Here is a 27,733-nt window from a genome sequence, read left to right as displayed (position 1 = left end):
TTGTAAAAGGTTTCTATGTTTTTCCTCTTTGGTAGTTTGTTTAGCAGACATTAAATGAGCATCTACTGTGCTGTGCTCATAAGTGCGAAAAACTGATTTTTAAAGACATAGGAAAGACCAGGGTGTGATGACTGGTGGCTCACACTAGTGATGAGAGCACTGAGAATTGTGGATTCAAGGCCAGCCTGAGCTACAGAGAAAGACACTGTCGCAAATAAAAAATAAAATAAAATAAAAATAAAACTTAATATACAATAATTGCAGAGAAAGTTGAAATGGAATGATGAGGAGTTCGTTTAGATACAGTGGATAGGGAAGGGCTCATGGGTTGGGGGAATTTTAGCTGAGACCTAGATAGGAGAAAGCATCAGATGAGCACAGAGGGGCGCAGAGAGGAATGGCAGGTGGAAAGCCTGAGGTAAGAGAGCTATAGGCTCAAGGAACTGAAAGGACAAGGCTACGTGGGTTGTAAGTGAGGCACAGACCTCTTGGTTCTATAGCCTCCTGCAGAAGGGCACTCAAGTGACATCTTGTCCAAGAGCAGCCACATGTTTACGACTCAGTGAATATTGGATCTCACTGTGGCTTTAAACTAGATCTGTGTGCTGTCTACAGCAAAATCCAGAATAGTGGGCTGTACAGGAGTGGCGTGCAGTGAACTTGCCTATTGGGTGATAGTGCTAAGGGTGCTAAAGACATCTGAGTGCCAAGGAGTCTTCTTGGAACAGACTTCTGTTTCTGTTGCGTTGAAGAATAACAACTTCTCTCCATCCTGCAGGCTGTGAAGCTTACCAGCTCTCGGACCCAACTTCCTTATGAGTACTACTCATTGCCTTTCTGCCAGCCCAAAAAGATAACCTACAAGGCAGAGAATCTGGGTAAGCCTCTCGTACTGCTTAAGCCTGTCTCCCAGGAACCTGGCATGGTTTTCATAGTAGCTGCCTTGCCTAACACTTGCTATGTGCTAGACACTGTTGTACATATTTATGTACAACATTGTTTGTGTTAGCTCAGTGAGTCATAATGTCCCTGCAGAGGTAGTGATTCTGTGTCTGTTTGTAGACTGACTTGACTTTGGTTATACTGTTAGGTAATAGCTAACTAGTTTTACTAGTTAGCTTTACTAGTTTTCAGAGTGAGAGTGCTCAACTGCTAACCATAGCAGCTTTCCCTTGGTTTCTAGATAGCCCTTTCTTTTCTAGATGCTTCTATTACTTGCTCTGCCCTTATCTTGCTTTTGGTGTGTATTGGTCAGAGATTGACATTAGGTGTCTTCCTGGATTGCTCTTCACAGTATTTATTGGGACATGGTTTCTTTTTTGAACCTGAAACTCACTGATTTGGTTAGACTGGCTATCCAGGTTGCTCTGGGGATTCCTGTCTCTGTTCCCTAGTGCTGGGATCACAGGCAGGTCAGCGCATCCACCCAGTATTTATATGGGTACTAAGGAGCTGATCCCAAGCACTTTACCCACTGAACCATCTCCCTAGATCATTGTTCTACCTTTAATTAAAAGGTTGATGTAAATATCGTACTTATATATGAAATTCTCAAAAAATAAAAGAATAGAAAAGTCTGGGCAGTAGTGATGCGCTCCTTTAATCCCAGCACTTGGGAGGCAGAAGCAGACGGATCTGTGTGAGTTCAAGGCCAGCCTGCCTGGTCTACATAGTGAGTTCCAAGACAGCCAGGACTACACAGTGAAACCCTGTCTCAAAAAAAAAAAAAAAAAAAAAGAGAGAGAGAGAGAAGAAAAGAAAAAAGAAAAGAAAAGAGTGATTATCTTTGCCTCGAAGCAAGCAAAAACATTGACATTCTTGCTAAGCCAAGCAAGACGCTCAGAAAGTGTGTAAAATGCCCTGCACAGTGTCTGGCACAAGAGGTAAATAGCAGCCATGATTCTAGGTTAAATATTCTCCCACTGGAGGTACCTCTTCAGGACAGTTGCTTGTGCTTCCTCTCTGCCTGTCTCAGCTTTAAGTCCTAGAGAAGCAAGCAGACAGACACTCCTTGAACCTCAGAGGCCTCAGCAGATTTCCCTCTTACGTCTTAGCAAAGAGAAGGAAGACACTTGTTCTCTAAAGGTTTGTTTTATTTATTTGTGTGTGCTCATTTGTGTGAGTGTATGTGATGTATATGTGAGTAAGTACACTTGGAGGCCAGAAGAGATGCCTCAGAGCTGGAGTTACAGGCAGTTTTTGGTACACCTGGCTTATCATGTGGGTGCTGAGAGGTGAAGTCCGGTTCTCAGGACTGTGCAGCAAGTGCTGTTTTCTGAAGAGCCATCTCTTTGTTCCCTATTTTTTTTTTTTTTTTGAGATAAGATTTCCAACGTGGAATCTGCCATGTTGCCTATTGCCCAAACTGTCCTTAAACCAATGATCCTCCTGCTTCAACCTTTTGAGTGCTGGGATCTGAATTCCAATCCTCATGATCATGCAACAGTTGCTAACTGCCGAGATATGGGGTGCCATAAGAAAGGTGCTGGGGATCAAACTTAGGAACTTGGGTATGCTGGGCAAGTGCTCTCCACTGAGCTACACCCTAGCCTTTGGGAATTGGTTCTTTTAAATGTTTTTTTATTAGCATATATTGTTTAGTCACATCATGGCTTCTGGTTCATTGTTAAAAGGTGACGGGCCTGCTGTCTGAACTACTTGAGAGGCTCAGCAGGAGGACAGCTTGAGCTTGGGAGTTTGAAAACAACCTGGGTCCATAGTGAGGCCCTGTCTCAAAAAACAAAGGTGGGGGAGGGATGATTTAGCTAGGCATGATGGCCCATGCCTTTAGTCACAGCACTCCAGAGGCAGAGACAGGTGTATCTCTAGGAGTTCAAGGCCAACCTGGTCTACATAGTAAATTTCAGATTAGCCAAGGCAATATAGTGAGACCCTGTCTCAAAAGAAAGAGGAATAGTTATGTATATTTTAGAAATAAGGCATGCTAGACCAGGATGTCCTCTTTCCCCTTTTTCTTCCCCAAGACAGGGTTTCTCTGTGTATGTAGCCTTAGCTGTCCTGGAACAGGGATCCACCTGCCTCTGCCTCCTGAGTCCTGGGAATAAAGGTGTGCACTGCCACCACCCAGCACCTTCTTTCTTAATTCAATTTACTCTCCAAACTTAAGAAGTGACACAGCCTTACTTAGTGTGTGGCCTCTTTTCTCTACAGCTCCTCCTCTCTTCAGTTCCTTATTGGCTTGCAAATAAATGAACAGTAGGACATGGTGTTAGGAAAGAGCCCACTCCTGAAACTGAGGTTTCTCTCCCTCCCGCCAGTTCCCCAATAACCACTCTGATCCTTAATATTAATTACAAACTGTTTTGGTCTGTTAACTCAGGCTTAGTATTAACTAGCTCTTACAACTAAATTAACTCATTTCTATTAGTCTGTATTTTACCACAAGGCTTGTGACTTGTTACCTCACATCTTACTTCCCAAGTGGCTGCTGGCATCTTCCTGACTCCACCTTCTTTCTTCCTGTATCTTTGCTTAGATGTCCCTCCTGACCCTATTCTGCCTGGCTATTGGCCAAATCGGGTTCTTTATTAACCAGTGGTAATAAAACATATTCATAGTAGCTGGGCGGTGGTGGTGCACGCCTTTAATCCCAGCACTCGGGAGGCAGAGGCAGGCAGATCTCTGTGAGTTTGAGGCCAGCCTGGTCTACAAGAGCTAGTTCCAGGACAGGAACCAAAAGCTACGGAGAAACCCTGTCTCGAAAAATAAAAAAAATAAAAAAAACAAAAAAAACAAAAAACCACCATATTCACAGCATATAGAGGAGTATCCCACTTTAACTCCGGGGATCGTGTTGAGCTACAGTCTCTAGTCCTGGTTGTCTATACAATGCCATTTCAGCTGTGGGCTATGCAGATGTCCTGTTGATATCCTCACGCTCTGTTCACCACTGATTCCAGACTTACAGGCTCATGTGCACTGTCAGGCATCTGATAGCACCTGAGGAATAGAGGCCTTCACCCTCTTCACTCTCCTCTTTTTCCTCTCCTGGATGGCCTGTGCCATACTCAAGACATCACGTAGGGCTGCTACCTTGCATGGCTACCTTCTGTCTCTGATACAGTAGAGTTTGTGGCTCTACCACTTCTCACTTATCTACCAACAGCTCATAGCATCCAACTGCCTGACCTTTGGAAACCAGAGTGTCTTCCCTTCCTTATCCGTAGTACCCAGTAAGCAGCTGGTTCCCACAGTTTTACCACCTTCAGTGCTCTTGAATCTGTGCTATCATGGTGGCCTCCCACACACTCTTCCTGTGTTTGTCCTTACTTCTTGACTTGTGCCATTACTCCAGCCAGATTTTTGCATCCCTTTTTCTGCACAAAGCAGTCAGAGTGATCTTTCTGTGATCATTACTGTAGACAGGTGATGTCTTCTCTATCCCTATTGGAACCCCTCATGAACTTCTTTGCTTTCTGGACAGACAGAGATCATATAGTGTATGCTCATCCTAAGGCCAGCCCAACCCATCTCTTACCCATCTCTCCAACTCTCCCAGGTCACTCCCAGCACTGCTTTGCCACACACAGGTAATCTCAAAGTCTCTGCCCCCAAGCAGCCTTGCTTTTATCTAAATTGCCTGGTTAATACTGACCCTCCTCCAAGCCCTACCTGCTCACTGAGATTTCCCTGGATCTACTCTCCATGACATCAGTTACACAGTACATTTTCACTCTGCTATCTCATCAGTCTCTTTTCACACTAGAACTTAGGGTCATAAGTTCTACAAATATGTCTGTTCAACGTTGTATCTTCAGGCCTGGCACATAGCCAGTTCCCAGTAAGCGTTGGGGAATGAATGAGTAAGTGAGTAGATAAGGCATGTTGAGTGTATCAAGTAGATCCACTGGCATATGTTGGACCGAGTACTTGTGGAGGTGGTAGTCCTACCTGTTGGCGTGGTGTGTCTCCTTCAGCCTGCCCCAGTTTCATATCATTACTGTTGAACTAATGAGCAGCTCTGAGTGAAAACACAGTGGCTCTAGTTGATGCTTCCCAGCTGCTCGGTGCCTGTGAGTATAACATTTGGCTTCAGGTTCCTCGGGGAAAACAGGCATGAAGTGCCAGTGCATTAAGTGTAGTAGGTGTTGGGTCAGAGAGCTCCCTGGTAGTAGGGGGTCAGACCTACACAAATTAACATGTTGCAAAGTAACATCAGTGACGTAGAGGAGCTGCACAGAGATAGAAAGGTCTTGGGTAGGAGGCCAGCTGGCTGCAGAGGTGATGCCAATGTTGCAAATGATGTTCTTTGTCTCCTGCCTGATCTGTGCCTGGGAGTGAATTAACCCCTCAGTTCTCAGTATATCTCTAAGGAGAATATTAACTGCTATCTCATTTTCTGGAGGAGGGAATTGAAGCTCGGTAAAGTTACATGCACAAACTAAGCTGGTAAGTGTCAGGCAAGGTGAGTTAGCAGCCTAGAGTCAGAATATTTTCTTCACTGTACAGTACTGTCACTGTACAGAGTGGGGACAGGAGGGAGTGGCAAGCTCCAGGCTGACAGGGTCAGCAAAAGCTGCTTGGGGGCAGAGACTTTGAGATTACCTGTGTGTGGCAAAGCAGTACTGAGAGTGACCTGGGAGAGTTGGAGAGATGGGTAAGGGATGGGTTGGGCTGGCCTTAGGGTAAAGCACACACTACGTGATCTTTGTCCAGAAAGCTAAGGAGTTCATGAGGGGTTCCAATAGGGATAGAGAAGACATCACCTGTCTGCAGTTATGGGATCAGGAAGGGGAGTGTGGGGCAAGATGACACACCAGGCATAGGATGCCACCCAGGACTCCAGAGATACGGGAGGATGTGGAGCATCTACCAGCAATGGAACACAGAGTAGAGACGGTAGCGGAACAGTTGAAACAGGTGGGGCAGAGCCTGACAGCGGGTCTGTGGCACTGTGACATCCTTGGAGCTCCGTTTTGTCCTGCTGTCTACAGCCCTGTGACTGCTGAACTCAGCCACCACAGGGCTGAAGCTCTGAGCTCCATCTGTCTCTCTTATGGCAGGAGAGGTGCTGAGAGGCGACCGGATTGTCAACACCCCTTTCCAGGTTCTCATGAACAGTGAGAAGAAGTGTGAAGTTCTCTGTGGCCAGTCCAGCAAGCCAGTGACCCTGACAGTGGAACAGAGCAGGCTGGTGGCCGAGCGCATCACAGAAGACTACTACGTTCACCTGTAAGTTACTCGCTGCTCCCTGCTGGCCTTGAACTCAGCCCAGGGAGGACCTGGTGGGAGTGTGGTCCTGAGAGACTGAGTGAGGCCTTGGGTTTCTAGCATTGCTGACAACCTGCCTGTGGCCACCCGGCTGGAGCTCTATTCCAACAACCGTGAGAGTGATGACAAGAAGAAAGAAAAAGATGTGCAGTTTGAACATGGCTACCGACTTGGCTTCACGGATGTCAATAAGGTAGAGTAGTGTCTGGCATGCTCAGAGGGCTGGGTCAATGGGTTGCAAGTAAAGGTGCTTGTTCCCAACTGATGACTTAGGTTCAATCCCTAGTACCCGCGAGGCCGAAGTAGAGAACTGACTCCCACAAGCTGTCCTCTAGCCATCACATGTGCTAAAGTGTGTGTGTGTGTGTGTGTGTGTGTGTGTGTGTGTGTGTGTGTGTTTAAATGAGGGTCAACCAAAACACATTTCTGCCAGTGCCTCATGGTAGATAGCCTGTGAGAATTCTGTGGCTTTGGACTGGCTCCAGCATACACTATAAAGAGATAAAAGGATAGTCGCTAAAATATTAGATTCTGTTTCTGTAAGATTAAAACTAGAAAAGGAACCTAGAACTTGTAAAGTGTGTAGGAGAGAAGACCACATGATGATCAAGATTACACTGAAGGTTCCCTGGGCTGAATCCTGCAGCCACCGTTTGCTAGTGATCTCAGAGTCCTTGGTCCAGTGTTTCCATATCTCGAAACAGTGATACTCACTTACGTGGTTTTGAAAATCAGTCTGTGTGTACACTTCATGACAATCTGTGTGTACACATCATGACACAACTCCTGGTGGTAAGCTAGTAATGAATGACATAGATTATAGTTGTGTCCTCTTCATCCGATTTCCCAGGGAGTAAAAGGCTGACATTCCTTTGTTTGCATAGAGGGTTAGGATTAGCCTTGTCCTGATTTGGAGAAAACGGTGGTGTGAGGCCCTGAGTCATGTTGCTTTTCACTAGCTAGGAAGCCATTGTACGTTTGGGGCTTTGCGAAGGAGCTAGGGCCTTAGAAAAGGGTGGAGTAGAGGAAGGAGAGCATTCCAGTTGCTGCAAACAGAGGTACAGGGTAGGAACTGCCTGTGAGGAAGAGACAGGCTGAAGAGCCCAGGTGAGCTAATGTGACAATTGGTAAGGCAGAGGGTGAGCAGGACAAGAATAGAATGTGTACGAAAATGCCATAATGAAGCCGTTATTTTGTGTGCTGGCTTTGGGGGGGGGGGGACAATGACAGCCAGGCCAAGGAGACTTATCTACTGAGCCCCAGGAAGTCACAGTGGGTATCAGAGCAAGAGTGCAATTATGACCAGAGGAAGGCTGGTCAACCTTGCGACTGGACAGAGGAAGGCTCTAGTTGCTTGGAGTGGACTCCCTGAATAACTTTCTGCTTTGCTAGCTATTTCTTATTCTCTCTTTCTCTGCTTTAGATCTACCTGCACAATCACCTCTCGTTCATCCTTTATTACCACCGGGAGGACATGGAAGAGGACCAGGAGCACACATACCGTGTCGTCCGCTTCGAGGTGATTCCCCAGAGCATCAGGCTGGAGGGTGAGTGGGGAGGTAGCACCAGAGGGGCAGGGCTGGATGGGCCTGGGCTTCCATACACAGGATAGGATCTTCTCACAGTCTCACCCCGCTACCAGCTGACAGGCCCAGGTGTGGCACATAGGTTCATCCCCAGAAGGCCACTGTACCCCAGGAGAGCAAGTTGTGAATGAGGGAGAGTTGTACCTGCTGTCTTGTGGACTGGGTACCATGTAAGCCTACCACCTTCCAACAACTCCAGGAGGTTGGAGGTGATTATAGATGAGGAACCAGAGGCTCAAGAGGTTAGTGACTTGGCCGAGGACTTTGTTGAGCCTCTTTCCAAGAACCAGTCTGCCTGGTTGAAGAACAAAGGATGATGGTACAGGAAAAGCCATTGGGAAGCAGTTGTGGTTTACTTTGTCTCCTTCTATGTGGGTGATAGGCCAGACTGAAATTGCCCAAGGTCGGCAATAGGCCAGGAGTTAAGACCTTAGCGCAGTCCTGATGGCCACACAGGATTTGCTGGAACTTGGAGTTTTTTGTTCTTCCACTACTGCTGCCTCCTCTTTCCTTTTTTTTTTTTTTTTTTTTTTTGGAGTCAGGGTCTTTCTCTGTAACCCTGGTTGTCCTGGAACTCACTATGTAGACCAGCAGGATGGCCTCAAGCTCACAAAGATCTGCCTCTCCATCTGGAGTGCTGGAATTTAAGGCTTGCATCACTCCGTCTTTTTGTTTTCTTTTCAAGACAGGGTCTTACCACACAGCCCAGACTGACCTTGAACCCGTTGATCCTCCTGCCTCTGCCTTTTCTTTTCACATGTTAGGAGTCAAACCTAGGGTCTCACATATTCTGGGCAAGTGCTCCACTGAGCTCTGTCTCTAGCCTGCCTCCCAGCCTTTTGTCCACAATGGTGATTTTCTGCCTTTTTGAAAAAGTATGGATCATGACTTCCCACATGAAGCAGTCATAAAGCGTGAGACCTGAGCTGTAAGGACTGTCCTTCCTCTCCTTTGGATGTCATAAGCACAGTTCAGCATTTACAGATGATTTTTTAAAAGGTCTCTCACATCCTCAGTGATTCTTGAAGATTCCATTCCATCTTCTTCTTGGCAGCACACACTGCGCTGACCCATGGTTGGTGTTTGTGTGTTGTTTGACTAGATGAGGTGATGAATGACTGCACACAAATGAGGGAATGGAAGGGGAAGGCGTAGGCCTGTCAGGCTTGCTAAAGTAATGAAGATGACTGAGTTCATGAGCAAGCGGAGGGAGCCGCAGGGATGCAAGCCGAATGGGCCTGATTGGACGGTGAATGAGTGAGTGGGTGTTTGGGTTGAATGTAGAAATGGAGGGAATTCTCTCCCTCCCTCCCTCCCCCATGTATATACCTTTTTACTCCTGAGTGCCCTTGGGAAAGCCAGGGCTCCAGGGAGTCAGTTACCTCTTGTGTTCCCAACCTCCATTCAACCCTGAGACGCCGGCAGAACAGCCCTGCCTGGGGGAGCAGCACTGGCCACTATGAGAGCAGACTGGGTCTCTGTCTCTCACAGACCTCAAAACAGATGAGAAGAGTTCATGTATCCTACCTGAGGGTACCAACTCCTCGCCCCAAGAAATTGACCCTACTAAGGAGAATCAGCTCTACTTCACCTACTCTGTGCACTGGGAGGTGAGACCGAGTGCCTGCTCTGGCCAGGGAAGGAGGGCTTGCTCTGGGTTGGGGTTCTCTGACCAACAGGAGACCTGACTCTGCTTCCTCCTGCCTGCTAGGAAAGTGACATCAAATGGGCCTCTCGATGGGACACTTACCTAACCATGAGTGATGTGCAGATCCACTGGTTTTCTATCATTAACTCTGTCGTGGTGGTCTTCTTCCTGTCAGGTGAGAGTATTGAAGGTGGAGCTGAGGGTCTGAGGTGTCACATACTTAAGGGGAATTTCTAGGGTGTTATTGGGGTCACGTGCATCAGAAGCAGTCAGTCACCACGTCCTGTGCTGGGCGTCATGTGTGCAGATGTGAACAGGAATTGGCAGAGGCCCTGGTAAGCTGCTAGAGAGCAGATACGTTTGTCTGCACGGCCACTGGTTCATTCAGCAACCCCCAGAAACATGGTTCTGCCGTGAAGCAAGCTTGGCAGAAAGCTGGTTGGAGATGTTGGACAGAAGTAGAATGAGGACACTTGTTTCCATCTAGGAGAGGCGAAGGTAGCAGCAGCTCCTGCTTCTCCACTGCCTCCCCAGGGGCTGGGTGCTGCCCTTCTTTACAAACTCCAGCTCTCAGCGCAGGAGCTAAGCCTAACAGCATAGGGAGCTTGGGCTCATGGCCCATTTCCGTTCACCATGCTGCTGCCTAGAGAGGGAGACAGGACAAATGAGGCAGAGTGGCGGTGCTGTGCCCTGAACTGTTGAGGGACAGAGAGGTGACGGTATCCCAGGTGAGTCGTGATGCACGGGTGGAAGTCCATCATTCAGGGCATTTCCAGCAAATAGACTTTTCCAGTAAACTCTCCTCCCTGACACAAAGCAACATTCTGTAGCCGTCTCTCTCATCCCAAGGTTTCTTTCTCTTCACACCCCCTTCTCAGCTGGAGTGGAGCTCTGCTTGTGTGGGAGGGGCTTGGGCGGTCTCATGACCAGGCTGGAAAGGGGCATGGAGCTAGACCACTCTGTCAGCAGTGCTCACCCTCCACCCTGTCGTTTGCAGGCATTCTCAGCATGATTATTATCCGGACCCTGCGGAAGGACATCGCCAACTATAACAAGGAGGATGACATTGTACGAGGTCTTGGCTGGGGCGGGATGGACTGGAAGAGGGAGGACGAGCTAACAGTAGGGCTCTCCACCTGCACACATGAGAGAGAGAGAGAGAGAGAGAGAGAGAGAGAGAGAGAGAGAGAGAGAGAGAGAGAGAGAGAGAGAGAGAGAGAGAGAGCATGAAATAAACCTGAAAGGCATTGAAAAGGAAAGACAAAAACATTTCCTAATCACCCAAATGGGTAGATCTGGACTAAGTCACAGAAAGAAAACTTAGTTAATTTGTCATTTTAAAGTAGAGCCTTTGACATGGCACATAATGTTAAGGGTGCTGGCCACCAAGCCTGAGAGCCTGAGTTTGATCCCTAGGACACATAGGGTGGAGGTAAGAGAAGTGACTTTCCACAAAGTGTCCTCTGACACTTTATTATACATATATGCCCACACACACAAATAAATAAATAAATAAATAAATAAATAAATAAATAAATAAATAGTTTTTCATAGAAAATTTAAAACTAGAGCCTGGCATAGCATTATATACCCATGATCCCAGCACTCAGTAGGCTGAGACAGGAGAATCTCTAATTTGAGATGACTTGGTCCATAACAAGACCCTGTATCAAAAATAGCAAGGCCCAGCATGGTCATTCATGCCTATTTCTTGGGAAGCAGAGGCAGGTAGAGCTCTATGAGTTCAAGGTTAACCTAATCTATAGAGAGAGAGTTCTAGGCCAACAAGGATCCAAAAAAAGAAAAAGACAAGGGCTGGAGAGATGGCTCAGAGGTTAAGAGCATTGCCTGCTCTTCCAAAGGTCCTGAGTTCAATTCCCAGCAACCACATGGTGGCTCACAACCATCTGTAACGGAGTCTGGTGCCCTCTTCTGGCCTGCAGGCATATACACAGAATATTGTATACATAATAAATAAATATTTAAAAAAAAGAAAAGAAAAAGACAAAAAAATCACCATCACCACCACCAATAAGAAAATAAAAAATCCTAAACTTTTTATGTAGTGAACATTTCTTATGTATTTACAGACAAGAAAGTACACATAGCCAATAATCGCATGATGCTTTGGTATTTTTAGGATTAATACTATTATTATAGATATGCATGAACACGTCTTATTTGGAATTTTTTTTATGCTTCAGGAATAGCCCCCCAAAATTCAGATTCCAACTGTCAAAGGGTGGTTTTGGGACATATAAATAGCACAGTTTTTTTTTTTTTTTTAAAGACAGGGTCTCACTGTGTTACCTGGGCTCTTTTAAATTGGAGATCCTTCTGCCTCAGCCTCTGAATGCTAGACCACAGGTATACATCACCACACAAGACCTCCCTCCCTCCCTCCCTCCCTCCCTCCCTCCCTCCCTCCCTCCCTCCCTCCCTTCCTCCCTTCCTTCCTTTTTCGTAGTGCTAATTGTGGGGCTGGGGAAATGGCTTAGTTGGTAAAAGTGCTTGCTTTGCCACACAAACACAAGGACCTGAGTTTGGATCCTCAGTACCCACATACAGCTAGGGATGGCAGCATGCATCTATAACCCTGCTGAAGGGGTCAGAGACAGATGGATGGTTCCCTGAGGTCCAGAGAGAGACCGTGTGTCAAAAAATGAGGCAGAGAACAATTAAGAAGTTGCCCGAGGGGCTGGAGAGATGGCTCAGAGGTTAAGAGCATTGCCTGCTCTTCCAGAGGTCTTGAGTTCAATTCCCAGCAACCACATGGTGGCTCACAACCATCTGTAATGGGGTCTTCTGGCCTTTAGTCATACACACAGACAGAATATTGTATACATAATAAATAAATAAATATTTAAAAAAAAAAAGAAGTTGCCCGAGGTTGACCTCTGACTTCACATGTACATACACAAGAACATATACACCCAAACAAAATGGTTAGTAGGATTGACAGGAGAGTCGGTGGTGGTGGCATACCCCTTTAATCCCAGCTTTCAGGAGGCAGAGACAGACAGGCCAGCGGTCTGCAGAGTGAGCTCCATACAAAATGAGATCCTGTCTCAAAAAAAACAAAAAGAAAAAGGATTAACATGGAGAATTGTACAAAATCATATATCACTTGAAAATAACAAGGTACATGGTATGATGTTTATTATTTAAAACTATTCATATGTGTACATGAATAAACAGATTAAAGAAAGAAGACTAAAGTGGTATCTTATTACATTAATCTGTAAACATTACTTACATATATATATGTCACTTTTTTTTTTTTTTCAAGACAGGGTTTCTCTGTAGTTTTTGGTTCCTATCCTAGAACTAGCTCTTATAGACCAGGCTGGCCTTGAACTCACGTAGATCTGCCTGCCTCTGCCTCCCGAGTGCTGGGATTAAAGTTGTGTGCCACCACCACCCAGCCAGGTCATTTTATTTTTTAGATCTTTCTACCATCTAGAAAAATGTGTATCTGAGTGAGCACATTTGCTGGGAAACAGTCTCTTGTCAGATTACCCAGGCCGACCTTGAACTCTGAGTCCTCTGCTTTACCCTCCTGAGTGCTGACACTACAGGCATATACCACTGCACTTGACCTTTTCTGTGTTTTTAATTCTTTTCATATACTAAACATTTTCTGTTTCATTTGAATTCCATGACACATACCATTGGTTTACACAAGTAAACACATCTTTTATTTAAAATCAGAAAAGATAAATTACTTCAGACTCACCAACAAAGACTGTTAATATTTTAGTACACTGGTGTTTGCATTGTTTCCCGTTTTCTTGTTTTGTGGAATTAAGGAGACTTTTTTTTCCTACAGCTTCAAGTGTCCTGTTCTTGACCTCCTTTTTCCATGTAGCATTCCTCTAAGAAGTCTGTGGCAGAATGGTGCTGGTTTTAATGGAGCAGCTTGGGTTATGGGGATGTTCCCTGCAGGAGCCTCCCTGTTCACACAAACCTACCTCACTCTCTGCCCTGTGCTGCAGGAAGACACTATGGAGGAATCGGGGTGGAAGCTTGTGCATGGCGATGTCTTCAGGCCACCCCAGTACCCCATGATCCTCAGCTCCCTGCTGGGCTCAGGCATTCAGCTCTTTTGCATGATCCTCATCGTGATCTGTGAGTGGACCATGTGGGCTGGGAATAGGGGTCAGAGGAACATAACCTGATCCTGAGGCATAGCCACCTTTTGTGCCTTGAGCAAAAGGGTAGGCTTATCTCCCGGGAGCAGGCCAAGAATTCTGGGCAGCAGCGCCAGCATGGCGGTAGTGATTCTCCTCTCTCCATTTCAACTGTGTTCACGTAGAGCCATCCCGAGTACTTGGTCAGGGAAGCACACATCAGCACTGTGATGCTAGTTTCCTTCTGCCCTTAGAGTAAGCAGCTAGCCCAAACTCATTATCAGGGTCAGAGCTAACTCAGGTCTCTTCCCCATCTGTCTGTCTTTCTTTCTAGGCTGGGTCTTATATGTAGCCCAGGCCAAGATGAACTCTCACTTTTTCTACTTGTGCCACCATACAGCAGGACTTTTTTCATTAATATAGAAAAAAAACCCTCACTAATATATAGTAATTACAGACAGGTGTGGAGTCAGTCTGCCTAAATTTGTATCTCACCCTCATGACTTTAAACTTTATGACTAGCTAGCCACTTAATCTTGTTAAACTTCAGTTTGCTTGTCTAAAAAACGGAGAGGCTAACTTCTGTCTTTCATAGTCAAGTTACATTCAGCTTGTAGGTATTCAGAATGCTCTTGGCCTTCTTATGTGGTTCATTCCAAGGACTCTGGGGACTAGAAGCTATGGTTAGATTCAGATAGCAAGGCCTAGCAGTTTCTCCACCCCCAAGCCTAGTTACAGCCCAGTCTTTTTCTGTAGAGAGCTGTGCTCTTACAAATGCCAAGAAAGAAGGGAATCTCTTCTAGCTTCATTTGTGTGGTGCCAGATCCCTGATCCTGACTCTGCCCTTTGCTTCCCTCTAGTTGTGGCCATGCTTGGGATGCTGTCACCCTCCAGCCGGGGAGCTCTCATGACCACTGCCTGCTTCCTCTTCATGTTCATGGGGTAAGTGTATGTGAGAATGTTTCCAGGGGCTGGCACAAGCCTGCTTCACACCATTTACAGGACCCCTTGTTGTGGATTCTGCCTTTTCCTACAACAGGGTATTTGGTGGATTTTCTGCTGGCCGTCTCTACCGAACTCTAAAAGGCCATCGGTGGAAGAAAGGAGCCTTCTGTGTAAGTGTCCTCCTCCTCCAACATATGTAGAGCCTGGGATACTGCTCCACATGCTCAGAAGCATAGGCAGGCCCCAGTGGGGATTTTTTTAGACCCACAGTCAAAAGTTCTAGAAGGCTCTCTCAAGCTTACAAAAGGATCTCCCAGAGCTGCAGATGCACTGTCCATAAAGTTATATAAAGGGATTGAACTCGGGTGACTTTTAGCTTGCATTGTCCAGTGGCTCAAGCAAGAGAATAGCGCATTCAGAGTGATCAGCAACATCGCAGGAGGACACCATGCCCAACAGACTAGAAAGAATTGCCTGCCAGAGAAAGAGGCCAGGCTTGTGTGACAGCTAGCCAACCAGTGGAGTGAAGAGACATCTTGGAAGTAGAAAGGCCCATAGAAATGGGGTGGTGCCGGCTGGGGTTCTCCCAGGAACTTCCTTCCTCTCTCTGTGCCTGGTATCAGACCTGGTGCCCAGAAAGGAGGGTGTGGAATTCTCTGCTACACAGCAGAATGAAAGAGAATAAAAAAGAAAAGACATCTTGACATTTGAACTGGGCCTTGAAGATTTTAGGCAGCACCCAAAATTCTGGAATTGCCGAGATCCTAGTCTTTACTTGGCTTTTCTTGATGGGTAATCATGAACAGCCCTCTGAGCCTCTGCTTCCCATCTTTCCAGTGGGCTTCTACTTTGCAGCACATAGCCCCTGGTACTTATACATACCACAAGATGTTGATGACCTACTTGAAGGCCCAGGGACAAGAACCTGCAGGAGCAGTGGCTAGCTGTTGGATGGGAGAAACTGAGCCAAAGAGGAATTAGCGCAGTTTGAGTGCTAGGTTGCTCAAGATATCCCAAGGCCCTTCTGCTTAGTGACTCACCTGGATGCCAAAATCCCAGTATGGAAGAATGAGACCCAAGTATAAGCCTGTGGCCTTGGTTCTCTGTGCCTGGCTTCTAGCCCAATAGACTGATGAGATTACATTGCAGGGGATCAAGAGTGGATTTTAGAGACAGGCTGTCTAGATTCCCACCTCTGCTCCACCATTGATAAACTGTAGAGTGGAGGAATAAACAGGGTATCTTCTAAACCTGTAGTGAGGGTCAGGTGAGATGATACGAGTGAAGCCCACAATTATCATCCTTAAGATGCCATTCAAACTGAACCATTATTTTAGGCAATTTGGAGTTGGGAGCTAGACATAGTGTTATTCATTTATTTATGATGCAAATACTCCTTGAGTAGCTGCTGTTTGTGTGATGAGAACGCAGTAAAGGACAGGATTTGGAGTGTGTTAGGGAGACAGACATTGATCAGGCGTAAAGCTGCAGGCAGGTGCTCCTTGTCTCAGTTGATAGTGTCCTGAGATGAATGTGCATCTAACATGCCAAATGCAGTGTGGTTGCTACTGAATGCCTTTAACCACCAGTCCATCACCCAATTCAAAAGATCCTAATAGAACCTTTCTAAGTTGAGTGCCATCTGTAATTAGAAAGTGGGATGAGAGAAAGGAAAAAGTGGTTTCAGGGCTCTACAAAATGTCTTATAGAGCAGGAGGCCTGCCTGCTTCAGCTGAAATCCAAAGGACCAGAGAGCTTGAAACCTCTAGTCTTCTGGTCTGTGAATCCCCCAAGGACGAAGTAGGAGCCCTAGATCAGCTCGCCAACCTGTCCTTCTTGCTCACAGACGGCGACACTGTATCCTGGTGTGGTATTCGGCATTTGCTTTGTATTGAATTGCTTCATCTGGGGAAAGCACTCATCAGGAGCAGTAAGTACCTTCCCCCACTATCCCACCCCTCTCCAGCAAGAAGAGCTTGTGGTGTTCAGTCCTCCCTCAGGTCACTTCCTGTTCTTCCCTTCTTCCCTTCCCTTTTCTGAGTCCCCAAAGTTCTGTTCCCAGCTGGCAGGGTGGAGGGTTGACTGGGGTTTCCCCAGCATTGCCCATCTGTCATCTCCAGCACCCTGACCCTGACCCTGGCCTTTCTGCAGGCTTAGAAACAGCTGGCCATAGCTCATTTCTCTAAGAGGTTTCCACATCACAGGGGCCAGTTGGGGAATTCCCCATGTCTCAACCAAGTGAGAGCTGCTTGGTGTACGTGGATAATGTCAGAGGGCTCACCTCAGCTCCTATGAGTACCACTCCAAGTGGAGTTCCCTTTAGCCCCAGGCTGTGCTGTTGCCAGCAGCTTCTCAAACTCTGAATGAAATTTCAGGCTCTGTGGCTGTGGGCCTTTGGTCATTTCTCAGGTCTGCAGAAATGGGACAGGTACTTGCCAACCCAGCCTTAGTGTGCTGAGAGTTGGTGTCTGATAAGGGCCCTGGATAGGGTTCAAGTGTAGAATGCTTCTTCCCAGCAGCATAGGGAAGGAAGTGTTCATGTAGACTCTGTAGAGAGCACAGAGACAGTGAGAAATGAAACATAACCCTACCCCCAGTAGAGCCACTCAGAGGTCAACACTGCAGACGTCTTTGATAGGTGTTCTTTCAGTCTTTCCTTCAGCGGAGATGTTTGAAATGAGATTATATGATTTAAAAATTATAACAAACAAATTTTGCTTATTGTAATAAATATTGCTCTAAACATTTAACATGCTCTTTTTATTGATTTTTAGGTTGGCATACAAAGTAATACATTCCATTATGGCACTTCACACATATGTATCACTATACTTTGTTCTTATTCATTCCCCTCACCCACTGCCCTTCTGTCGTCCCCTCCCCCTTCTGGCTGGTCCCCTTCCTTCCCCCACAACTCCCAACTTCTGCTTTCTTATCACATGTATTCCATTACCGTTTCCCCCTCCTTGAAGATCTCTTCCTTCTGTCTAGTGACCCCCTTTCTAGTTTCACAAGTTACACATACACATATATAAATATACACACAAAATTTTAAGTCTAGGTTCTGCATATAAGAGAAAACATGCAGTCTTTCAGAGTCTGGCTTTTTTTAACGTAATGTTTCTAGTTCCATCCATTTCCTGCAAATCATTATGTTTTTCTTTATCTTCTGTACAGTTCCGTTTCCTGGCTATTGTGACTAGTGCAGCAATAAATGTGGATGTGCAAGTAACTCTGTGGTGTGCTGACTTAGAATCCTTTGTGTGTATACCCAAATGGTCGAGCTGGATCACACTATAGTTCTATTTTTACTTCATACTGATTTCTAAAGTGGCTGCACAGTTTTACATTCCCATCTTAATATGAGAATATATGGGAATATAAACACTTCTTTTTGCACAAGTCTTAGAGAAAATGACTATACAGAAAATGAGGAGGAAGATAAAACTCAGTCCAACCTCCATGCCCCATCCCCAGAAGTGCTATTAGCTTTTTATTGTGGGCCTCTCAGACACAGATGCATACAAACATTGAGTTTGGGGGCTTAGGATGTAGCTCAGGAGAGTGCTTGTTTAGCATGTTTGAAACCCTGAGTTCCATCCCCAGCTCTTCATGAACTCACTGTGGTAGTGCATGCCGTGTAATCCCAGCCCCCAGGAGGTGGAGACAGGAGGAGCAGAAATTCAAGGTCATTCTTGCCACACAGTAGATTCAAGGCCAACCTAGGGTACATGAGACCCTGTCTAAAAAATGAATTTTATTAAAATGGAGTTCTTTTATAACTCTAGGCCTATGCTCTGCTTTTCCCCACTTGGAAGAATATTGCAGTGTTTCATTTTAACCACACTCGAGGAGTTTTGCTTTTTCCCTTTACCCAGCAGGCCTCATGCTGTGTCTTTTCCTTTTGGCCCCTTCACAGCTCCTTGGAGCTCTCAGTTCCCACTTCCTCCTTGGATGATGAGCTTCTGGGATGCTGAGGTTCCTCTTCACTGGAGGCTCACACAGCCCCATCTACACTCTGCTGTCCCCACAGGAAATTCTTGGCCTCGAGAGATTCAGGCCAGGAGCTCTGGGGCGGAAAAGTCTGCCAGACCTTCCCCACCACAATGGCCCTGCTGTGCATGTGGCTTCTCCTCCCCTGGAGCCCAGAGCTGCCCATTTCCACTACCACCACTTGCATGGCTTCTGTTCTAGGTGTCAGGGTCTATGGGGGCCTCACAGCACTGTGTCCACAGGTTCCATTTCCTACCATGGTGGCTTTGCTGTGTATGTGGTTCGGGATCTCCTTGCCCCTTGTCTACTTGGGCTACTACTTCGGCTTCCGCAAGCAGCCATATGACAACCCTGTGCGCACAAACCAGATTCCCCGGCAGATCCCTGAACAACGGTGGTACATGAATCGATTTGTGGGGTGAGTCTTGGCAGAGGTGAACAGGGGACTTCTGGGGTGGGCAAGGCCCAGTCCTCTCCTAAGGCATTTCCTTAGGAGAACATGAAGAGCCTACCTTCCCAGAAGGGTGCTGAGATCACCTGCACCATCAGCAAGTGCACTAGTGACTGGCCTGCAAGTGCAGCCTCATGCCACAATGAAGGAAAGGTGCTATCGACTTCATGTCTGCCTAAAAACTAGGTCAGAGAAGCAGAGGTAGAAAAGCTGGGGATATGGCTCAGTGGCAGAACACTTACTTACCTAAGTTGCGTACTACCCTAGGTTCAATCCCTAATATGCCAAAACCAAAAGGCCATGTGGAATAGTTGTCGTAAAAAAATAAAAAATGATGAGCGCTTGAACCTTGGGCAGGTCACCCACCATTCTGAGTTCCCGTCTATGAACGGAAAGAACTGCCACTGTGTAGGCCTTCTCTGTACTGATGCTCAGAAGGGGCATGGGCTTACCTATAGCCGGGGTCTGGGCACTGTCAACATTGTTCTCTGTTGCAGCATCCTCATGGCTGGGATCCTGCCCTTCGGCGCCATGTTCATTGAGCTGTTCTTCATCTTCAGTGTGAGTACCGCTGGCTCCCCACCTCTCTACATGCAGCCTTGCCACCCTCACTGCTTCTTGCTTCTGTGAAATTGCAGGAACCCCTTTCTTCGCCCTTAAATTCAAATAATGGTCCTGACTGTCAGGACAGTTGTGAGCAGTAATAGAGACATGCTGTACGTGAGGGGCCAATGCGTGGAAAGGGCTTAGCACATGGAAGCTGCTTCAAGTGATGCAGTCATTTACAACCGTTATTGATAGCGCTGTTGCATCTGCTTCCATTCCTGGGTCCCTCACCCTCTTCACCTGCCAGTGCTACCCAAGACTTCAGGCACATAGAAGGATCCCCAGCTGTCAGCATCATTGTGAGACTGGAACAAATGGAAACAGACTTGGCATTCAGAAAATGCTGCTGCCTTTGGTGAGCACTCCTGCCTAGAAGTACCAGTATGAAAGCTGGCAGGAGGCCTGCAGAGCATGAAAGCAGCTGACTCGGTGCCCAGCCTCTGCTATTCCAGAGGAGTAGTCCTGCCTTGCCTACCTAGGATGGTCATAGAGGAAGAGCTTACTGCCCTGTCCCCAGAATACGTGCCATGGGCTCTCCTGGTATTTTGGGACCCTTAACCAATCACTTGCGCTCTGACTTCCTCGTCTATAAACAGAGCTGCAGAGATGGCTCAGCAGTAATTCCTCACTGGCCACTTTTCCAGAGAACCTGATTCCCAGCGTCCACATAGTGTACACAATCATCTATAATTCCAGTATCAGGGGATACGACATCCTCTTCTGGCCTCTGGGCACCAGGCATGCACGTGGTGTACAGACATTCATTCATACAAAATAATTTTTAGACTTTTTTTTTAAGAAAGGCAAGGACCAGGTGTGGTGGTAAAGCCTTTAGTCCCAGCATTTGGCTGCTCTCTAGCCATTCTGGTCTACACAGAGAAACCCTGTCTTGAAAAAATAATAGAAGAGAAACCAAGGTTAGGAGTAGTTGGTCAACACAGAACAAATTCAATGCTATTTTTGTAGATTCTTTGTCTCATTTTACTTTTTTCGGGCTCCCCCCCCCCCCTTAATTGGTTTGTTTATTTGGATTTTCGTTGCAGGGGTGGAGGGTATATTTGGGGGAGGTTGGTTATTGTTGTCGATGTTTTTGTTTTGTCTTTTTGTTGTTTTGGGGAAATTTTGGTTTGGTTTGGTTTGGTTGGTTGGTTTGGTTTGGTTTTTTTGAGGAAGGGTTTCTCTGTATAACCCTGGCTGTCCTGGAATTTGCTTTATAACGCTATGGCCTCAAACTCAGAGATCTACCTGCCTCTACCTCCCAAATGCTGGGATAAAGGTGTGCACCACCACTGCCCAGCTGTTTTTATTTATTCTTAAAGAGAGACAAAAAGAACATACAATTGGGTAGGGAGCATCCGAGAGGAATTGGGAGAGAAGGAAAACATCAAAATATATTGTATGAAAAAATTTTTTTCAAAAAAAAAGTATTTTTTTAAATGCCAAGGTCATACAGATCTGTGTGTAGTGATAAAGCTGGTGGGTACAGCATGCACCTGGCATGGGGTGCACTCCATCTCAGTGGTAGCACTGCTGTATAATTTTGATTGGGGTAGGAATTATCTTACATGCTGGCAGGTTTAGTCTGGAGTCCACTCAAACATTAGTCACCTGTGCCACAAGCCCTTCCTGAGGAGCCCTGGTTGAGCTGTTGTGAGAGGAGTGGCTGCTGAGCAGCAGGTCATCGAGACCATCTCTGGTGCCCACAGGCAATCTGGGAGAACCAGTTCTATTACCTCTTCGGGTTCCTGTTCCTCGTTTTCATCATCCTGGTAGTGTCCTGTTCACAAATCAGCATCGTCATGGTGTACTTCCAGCTGTGTGCAGAGGTGAGGGGAGCAGGCCAGTAGGCGGGGGTGGGGTGGGACTGCAGAGGGTGGATATCCCATGTGAGTACCTCAGGCTGTCTTGATTCCCCTGCCCAAGCCATTTTCCTCTACACTGGAATTGATGGTGCCCACCTCTCTGCATGGCGTGATTTGTCAACACCCATCCACTCCAGGGGGCAACTCTCCAGTTGGCAGGTGCAGACTGTTGGCCTGTCTCCCCTGTGGGCAGAAGGGTAGGCCAGCCCAGAGCCACTGCCAGCCTGAGCTGAAAGCCAGCTCTTCCACTAGGAGACTGTTATGCGGCTCACCACTACTTACTAAATGACCCTCAGTCATGAGAAGCATTTGCTCGAGCAAAGTTATTTTTTATTGTTTTTTTCTATTGATCTTTGAAAAGCTTATGATTTATAAGCAGTAAAATTTACCCATTTTAGTGGGCAATTCTGTGGTTTTTAGAAATGAGTTCAGATATGGGACTTCATCCTTTTTTTTGGTTCTTAAGACAAGGTTTCTCTGTGTAACCCTGGCTGTCCTGAAACTCACTCTGTGGATCAGGCCAGCCTTGAACTCAGAGATCAGCCTGCCTCTGCCTCCCAAGTGCTGGGATTAAAGGCCACCACTGCCCAGTCAAATGTGACTCTTCTTACCCAGAGTCTTGAGTCCCTCTGTTGATCATGAGATCTGTGGAAAGATGGCCTGGAGCCTACGGTGACCGTTGCTCTCTTTGCTCTCTTTGCTGTAGGATTACCGCTGGTGGTGGAGGAATTTCCTGGTCTCAGGGGGGTCTGCATTCTACGTCCTGGTCTATGCCATCTTTTATTTTGTTAACAAGGTACCACTCTCCTTGAGATCCCCCTTAACCCTCTCTGGGGCAGGATGGTTGGGGAGGAGGAGACTGTTGAAAGGAAGCCAAATGTCTGGATTGTGCTTTCATACCCAAAGCGGGAATGACCAGAGCCATTTAGAGCCGTGTTCTGTGTTTGGGAAACAAGCCTTCAGTCTGAATAACAGTAAGAGTGCTGTGTGCGGAAACTTGTGAGATACTTGAAACAGAAAAGCAATACGGCCTGTAACCTCAGCTCTGGGTGGCTGAGTCTGGAGGGGTTGAAGTTCATACAGGCTACATACAGGCTGAGGTATGTATGTAGCAAGATCATTCTGCCGTGACCCATGTGACTTGAGTCCTGGAACCCTAGGTAGAGGTGGTGAGGTAATGAAGAAAGGGTAGATACAACTACAGGAAAGCTGGGAACAGGTGGAGTCTACTATCACGGTCAACCCGGGATCTCTGTGTTTATTATGGCTATACCACAGGGGAAGGGTTGGCTGGTCTTGGTAGGAGGTCTGTGTAGGCCAGCAGTCTTAAGGTTGGAGGAGGAAGCTACAGTTGTCAGCCTTGCACACACTGATTAATCATCCTTAAACACTCAGACTCCTGAGGAATACTTGGCCTTTCCTCTTGAGCCCAGCGTTGAAGTCTTTGAGATGGCTGTGCCATCTCATTCATTCAGGACTTCACTCACTTGCGGCCTCCATCACTCCCTATACATCTCAAAGGCAGAGAGTTAGCTGTGGTAATTCTCCTGGGAAGCCAGGCTGGTGATGCAGTATTTACCTCAGGACGGGGGGGGAAGGACAGTGACAGGGTAGTAAGAATAGCTGAGAGAAATGCCTAGAGACAAAATGCTTTTGTGCAAGCGTGAGGACCTGAGTTTGATACCCCAGAGCCCACATAAACAGCTGAGAACAGCAACATACACTCTGTAGACACTGTGCTGAGGAGGTGGAGACAGGTTCCCTGGAGCTCGTGGGCAGCCAATCTAGTCAAGTGAGGTCCAGGTTTTGAGAGGCCCTATGTCAGAAATAAAGTGGAAAGTGAGTGAGAGGCACACCCAGTGTTGACCTCTGGCCTCACACCCAGAGTGTACACAGAAAGATCAAGGTAGACTGTTTACACACCCTATGAAAGCCACAACTAGGACCTCAGCCATCGTGTCTCTGGGGCCCCCTTTTCTTCACTCAATTACTCCTTTCTTATGCCTAGTGAGGAGAAAATGAGCCAGGACCAGGCTTGCTACATGAGCTCACATAGGTTAAGCGTGGGCTGATAATCAACAAGAGTCTGGCTTAGCAACTAGGGCGCAAACCAGATGGGCCAGTTAGAGAAGTTTAGGGAGGCTTGGTGGGTACCTCACCTCCAACACTGATTTTGCATGCTTTACTTAAGGTCTCTAAAGCCCAAGGGCCTGCAACCAGGTCTTATTTGTAAAGTAAGAGCTGCGGGTCTAGTAGGTGGACTCAGAATGCCTAAGTTTCCCCAAAATCCCAGATTCTGGAGAGAGGACTTCCCAGATAATCTAATGCAGTGCTCCCCCCGTGCTGCTTCTACAGTCCCGGCAGATGGCCACATCTGCTTCAGGGGCAGCAGAGGTTCACAGGCCAGTAGTCTCCTCTTGAAAGAAGATTTGATTGGAACACAGCCATGTACATTCATCCCCATGTCTCTGGCTGCTTTCCCACTGCACTGGCAGTTGAGTAAACCACATAATATAAAACTGAGGAGGGAATACAGACACCGTCGGCCCTGCAGACAAGGTTTGCTGATCCTGCTGAAGCTCATCCAGGAACAGTCCATTCTCTAACTGGACAGCTCCTGTCATTACAACAGTCTCAGGCTCACACCTCAGCCTGCCCTGTGAACTTTGTATCTTAGCCTTATTCCTAGACTCTTCCCATCTCCGTGGCCTGTTTAAGTCAGAACCTTTGTGACTGTCAAGTAACCAAAACCTTACTGAAACTGACTTAAGCCGAAAGAACCCTTTGCCTGACGTAGTGCACAATTTAGGAAGTTGGAGTCTAACTTCAGACCCTATCAGGTCTGAACTTGGGACCCGGTCAGTGAGCCCTTTCTTTTTGCCCATTCCCTTCCTGGTTTGACCACTGTCCTGTTCCTTTCTTCTCCTACCCCCTTTACGCCACCTGCAGACACACACACACACACACACACACACACACACACGTGTATACATGAGAGATGGCAGGGACCTGGAACCTATAAATGTAGTCTTCGCCCTTTAGACTTAGAAGATCTCAGACAGGGACCTATATTTTATTTCTTTGATTTTATTTTTCTTTATTGTTTTCTTCTGGTCTTGTCACATTTTGTGGTGTGTATCTGCCCATTAGGCCTAGAACAAACCCCCCTCCCCTTCAGGGCCTGGTGCACTGTGCACATACCAAGGTGTCAGGTGGGCCGTATTCTCGTCCACCAGCAGACATCACACCACCAGTCCCTTCCACCTCTACCTCAGTCACAAGAGGCCAGTGTATTCCAAGAGAAAAAGCATTGTGAGCTGTTAGAGATTTGGCAAACATTCTCAAGGTCACAGGAATGTAAACTGAGGCAGCCTGATGACAGCTCCGTAGTCCTTAACCTGGGAGCAGTGGGGCCTCCACACACTTCCCACCTCTTGACTCTGATGTTGCTCTAGCTGTCCAGGAATAGTGTGGTGCTGCTTTGGGACAGTGGACCAGGAAATGAGGCAGCTGTATCCATTCCAACCTATAGAGTTCTTCCCCTGACCCCCAAGGTCATGAGGTCCAAGCCAGTACTCTGCCCTGGTATAGTTGGAAATTAGTCTGCACTGTGAGCCCTTTTACCTTGCCAGGTGTCAATTTTACAAGATGGGGGCGGGGTGCAGGCGCATATCCTAGTTACTAATCTACTGCTGTAGTGAAACACCATGACCAAAAGCAACTTGGGGAGAAAGGGATTTATTTGACTTACACTTCAGCTTCATAGTCCTGTCAATAAAGGAAGTCAGGACAGGAACTCAAACAGGGCAGGAACCAGGAGGCAGGAGCTGATGCAGAGGCCTTGGAGAGGTACCCTACAGCTAGGTCTTATGGAGGCATTTTCTCAACTGAGCTTCCCTCCTTTTAGATGGCTATAGCTTGTGTCAAGTTGACATAAAACTAGCCAACACAGGGTGGGTGTTACAGTTTGTCATAGCTCATAGCTGCCTGGTATTAAACATCCATCCCTCTTTTCTCTTCCATCACCCCAGCTGGACATCGTCGAGTTCATCCCTTCTCTCCTCTACTTTGGCTACACTGCCCTCATGGTCCTGTCCTTCTGGCTGCTCACAGGGACCATCGGCTTCTATGCAGCCTACATGTTTGTCCGCAAGATCTATGCTGCTGTGAAGATAGACTGAGTGGGTGGACCAACGCTAGACCCACTCCATCCTCGGACAGGAAGCCACCCTGCGTAGGGAACTGCAGGCACACAAATAAAATAGCTCCTGCTCATTTGGAATGTAACTACTGGCACAGTGTTCCTAGATCCCCATGCTGCATGGGGGCAGGAGGGCCTGTAGATACCCGTGCATTCCCTTCATCTTATTCCAGTCTGTAGGATACATTTTCCTGTGGGTTTTCTTCACCCGAGAGTCGCCTTCAGCAGGAGTTTTCTTACCTGTTAATTCAGGTTTATTTTTTTGTTTGTTTTTGTTTTGTTTTGGGTTTGGGTTTTTGGGTTGGTTTTGTTTTGTTTTTGTTTTTGTTTTAAACAGGTCCAGGATGGATAAATGTGGGGTTTTGGTCACTGTCCCCATCAGCTCCTCAGAGCTGTTGGCCACCCTACCACTAATTGGAAGAAGGAACGCCAGGGCTGTGGTGAGGGCTCCAAGCCTCTTCATTGCCCATCCTTACCACTGAAGCCACGACACAGCACAGTTCCAGCCCAGACAGTAGCCTCAGTGCCAACCAACCCCTGCTGGCCCCCTTTCACTCTCTTCCCCAGCCTGCCCTCTGCCGCCTAAACAGGGCTTCCAGCCAGGCCTTTGGTTATCATATGACTGGGAACAAGCCCCGGCCATGATTACTACAAGGACATGTCCTGGTTCCCTAGGACAGCAGGATTCTCGTCATCAAAGCAGCCAGAGTTTGCTGGCCACCAAGGAAGAGATGAGATCTGCAGTGAACTGTTCTCGTGCCAAGAAGCCCTGGGTTAGGGCTAAGGATTTCCAGAGCCAAGCACCCATATGTGTGTCTGGGAAGAAGTGGCTAAGGCCACTAGGGTGCTCACCCCTCAAGATTGCTCCTCAGTCCTTTCCTCAGGGGGCACCACTCTGAAGGCTGATAGCAGGCCTCCTCTTCTCTCACTTTGAGGTCGAGTTCTCATATCTCTTCCTTGAGGTGGCCAGGGAGAGGCGCTCTCCTCATAGTTCCTGACCTCAGCATTTATACTCAGTTCTTTCAGCCAGACCCATCCCCTCTTCCTCCCATGCAAGTTGTTTTGGGGACACCCAGAAAACTTCTCTGAGAAGGAAGATGGAAGGTAAGTTGGATTGCTCCTTTTCCAGTTCCTAGGAATAGGCAAGAAGTCAGTCTCCCCAAGTTGGAAGGAGGCTCACGTACCTGGCCTAGCTCCTCCCCCCCAGCCCCTGTGATCCGTGTGCAAGTCACAGAGATTGCTCTTAAGTAGCAAGAGACCAAACCCACCCTGGGTGCAGGGGTCAGTAACAGCCACTCACCCTTGCTCAAGTCCTTTGGGACCGTGCTGGGAGACAAAGCTCAGGATGCTGCTTATGCTAGGAACACACCCTGCTCCTCACTGCCCCAGCCTCCTGGAGACCTGCCACCATCATCTGTCAAATCAGTGACCCTCTCAGTCTTGCCTCACAGTGACTCCACAGCACCAAGAGTCAGGCTGGAGAAAAAGGAGCCCAAAGAGTAGAAAGTGATGGGGAGTTACTTGTTCATTCAAATCTTGCATTTTCCCTTTAAGGTTCTCATTTGGGGGTGGGGGTTCAAACATTGTCAATTTTTCTGACTTTTTAAATCATTGTCATTATTTTTAATTAAAAAAAATTATGCCTGTATGCCTTTTTCTGGTCCAATTGTAAATAAAAATGCCATTGTCCTGTTACGTCTCAACTTATTTAAGAGTGGGGTTTGAAGTGTGACTGTTTCGCGTAATGGGTTTAGTAGCTGTTTTTGAAGCTCAGTCTCCCATCCATGTTCTCTAGGATTCGGCTATTTGTGCCTGCTGCAAGCCAGCCTCTTCTGTTCACCCCTCCATGTGGAATTGCAGGCCTTTACCCCTCTGGATTAGCAGGAAGTGGCGAATAAGTATGGACTCAGATAACGTTGAAACTTGGTTTGAAATTTCCAACTTGCTTCACTCTGTGTCCGATAGGATGCTTCCAAAGCAATAGATACTTAGGCACAAGCATCCCAGAACCTGGAAGGCAGAGTTGGGTTTATTCTGATTTACAGTTAGAGGGAATATATCCCATTAAGGCCAAGTCATG

General features: G+C 47.1%; 1 protein-coding gene across 4 annotated transcripts in view; it reads left to right on the top strand.

The window, feature by feature from the left end:
- Nucleotides 1-27,348, top strand: part of Tm9sf4 (transmembrane 9 superfamily member 4) — a 42,079-nt gene extending 14,731 nt beyond the window's left edge. For all 4 annotated transcript variants that reach the window (XM_057780556.1, XM_057780554.1, XM_057780553.1 and 1 more), the window contains 16 exons: nucleotides 779-878; nucleotides 6,024-6,192; nucleotides 6,292-6,424; nucleotides 7,655-7,778; nucleotides 9,309-9,427; nucleotides 9,529-9,640; nucleotides 10,463-10,533; nucleotides 13,461-13,593; nucleotides 14,456-14,537; nucleotides 14,635-14,710; nucleotides 16,387-16,470; nucleotides 18,776-18,951; nucleotides 19,482-19,545; nucleotides 21,297-21,416; nucleotides 22,159-22,248; nucleotides 25,484-27,348. In XM_057780556.1, coding sequence (XP_057636539.1) covers nucleotides 779-878; nucleotides 6,024-6,192; nucleotides 6,292-6,424; nucleotides 7,655-7,778; nucleotides 9,309-9,427; nucleotides 9,529-9,640; nucleotides 10,463-10,533; nucleotides 13,461-13,593; nucleotides 14,456-14,537; nucleotides 14,635-14,710; nucleotides 16,387-16,470; nucleotides 18,776-18,951; nucleotides 19,482-19,545; nucleotides 21,297-21,416; nucleotides 22,159-22,248; nucleotides 25,484-25,633 — 1,803 coding nt within the window. In that variant the 3' untranslated portion in view covers nucleotides 25,634-27,348. The remainder of the gene's footprint in view (nucleotides 1-778; nucleotides 879-6,023; nucleotides 6,193-6,291; nucleotides 6,425-7,654; nucleotides 7,779-9,308; nucleotides 9,428-9,528; nucleotides 9,641-10,462; nucleotides 10,534-13,460; nucleotides 13,594-14,455; nucleotides 14,538-14,634; nucleotides 14,711-16,386; nucleotides 16,471-18,775; nucleotides 18,952-19,481; nucleotides 19,546-21,296; nucleotides 21,417-22,158; nucleotides 22,249-25,483) is intronic.
- Nucleotides 27,349-27,733: the final 385 nt, after the last annotated feature.

The sequence above is a fragment of the Chionomys nivalis genome, chromosome 9 (assembly GCF_950005125.1).
Source record: "Chionomys nivalis chromosome 9, mChiNiv1.1, whole genome shotgun sequence".
In the NCBI taxonomy this organism is placed as follows: Eukaryota; Metazoa; Chordata; class Mammalia; order Rodentia; family Cricetidae; genus Chionomys; species Chionomys nivalis.
Note: the sequence above shows the minus strand (reverse complement) of the source record. Positions and strands in the feature narration are given on the sequence as shown.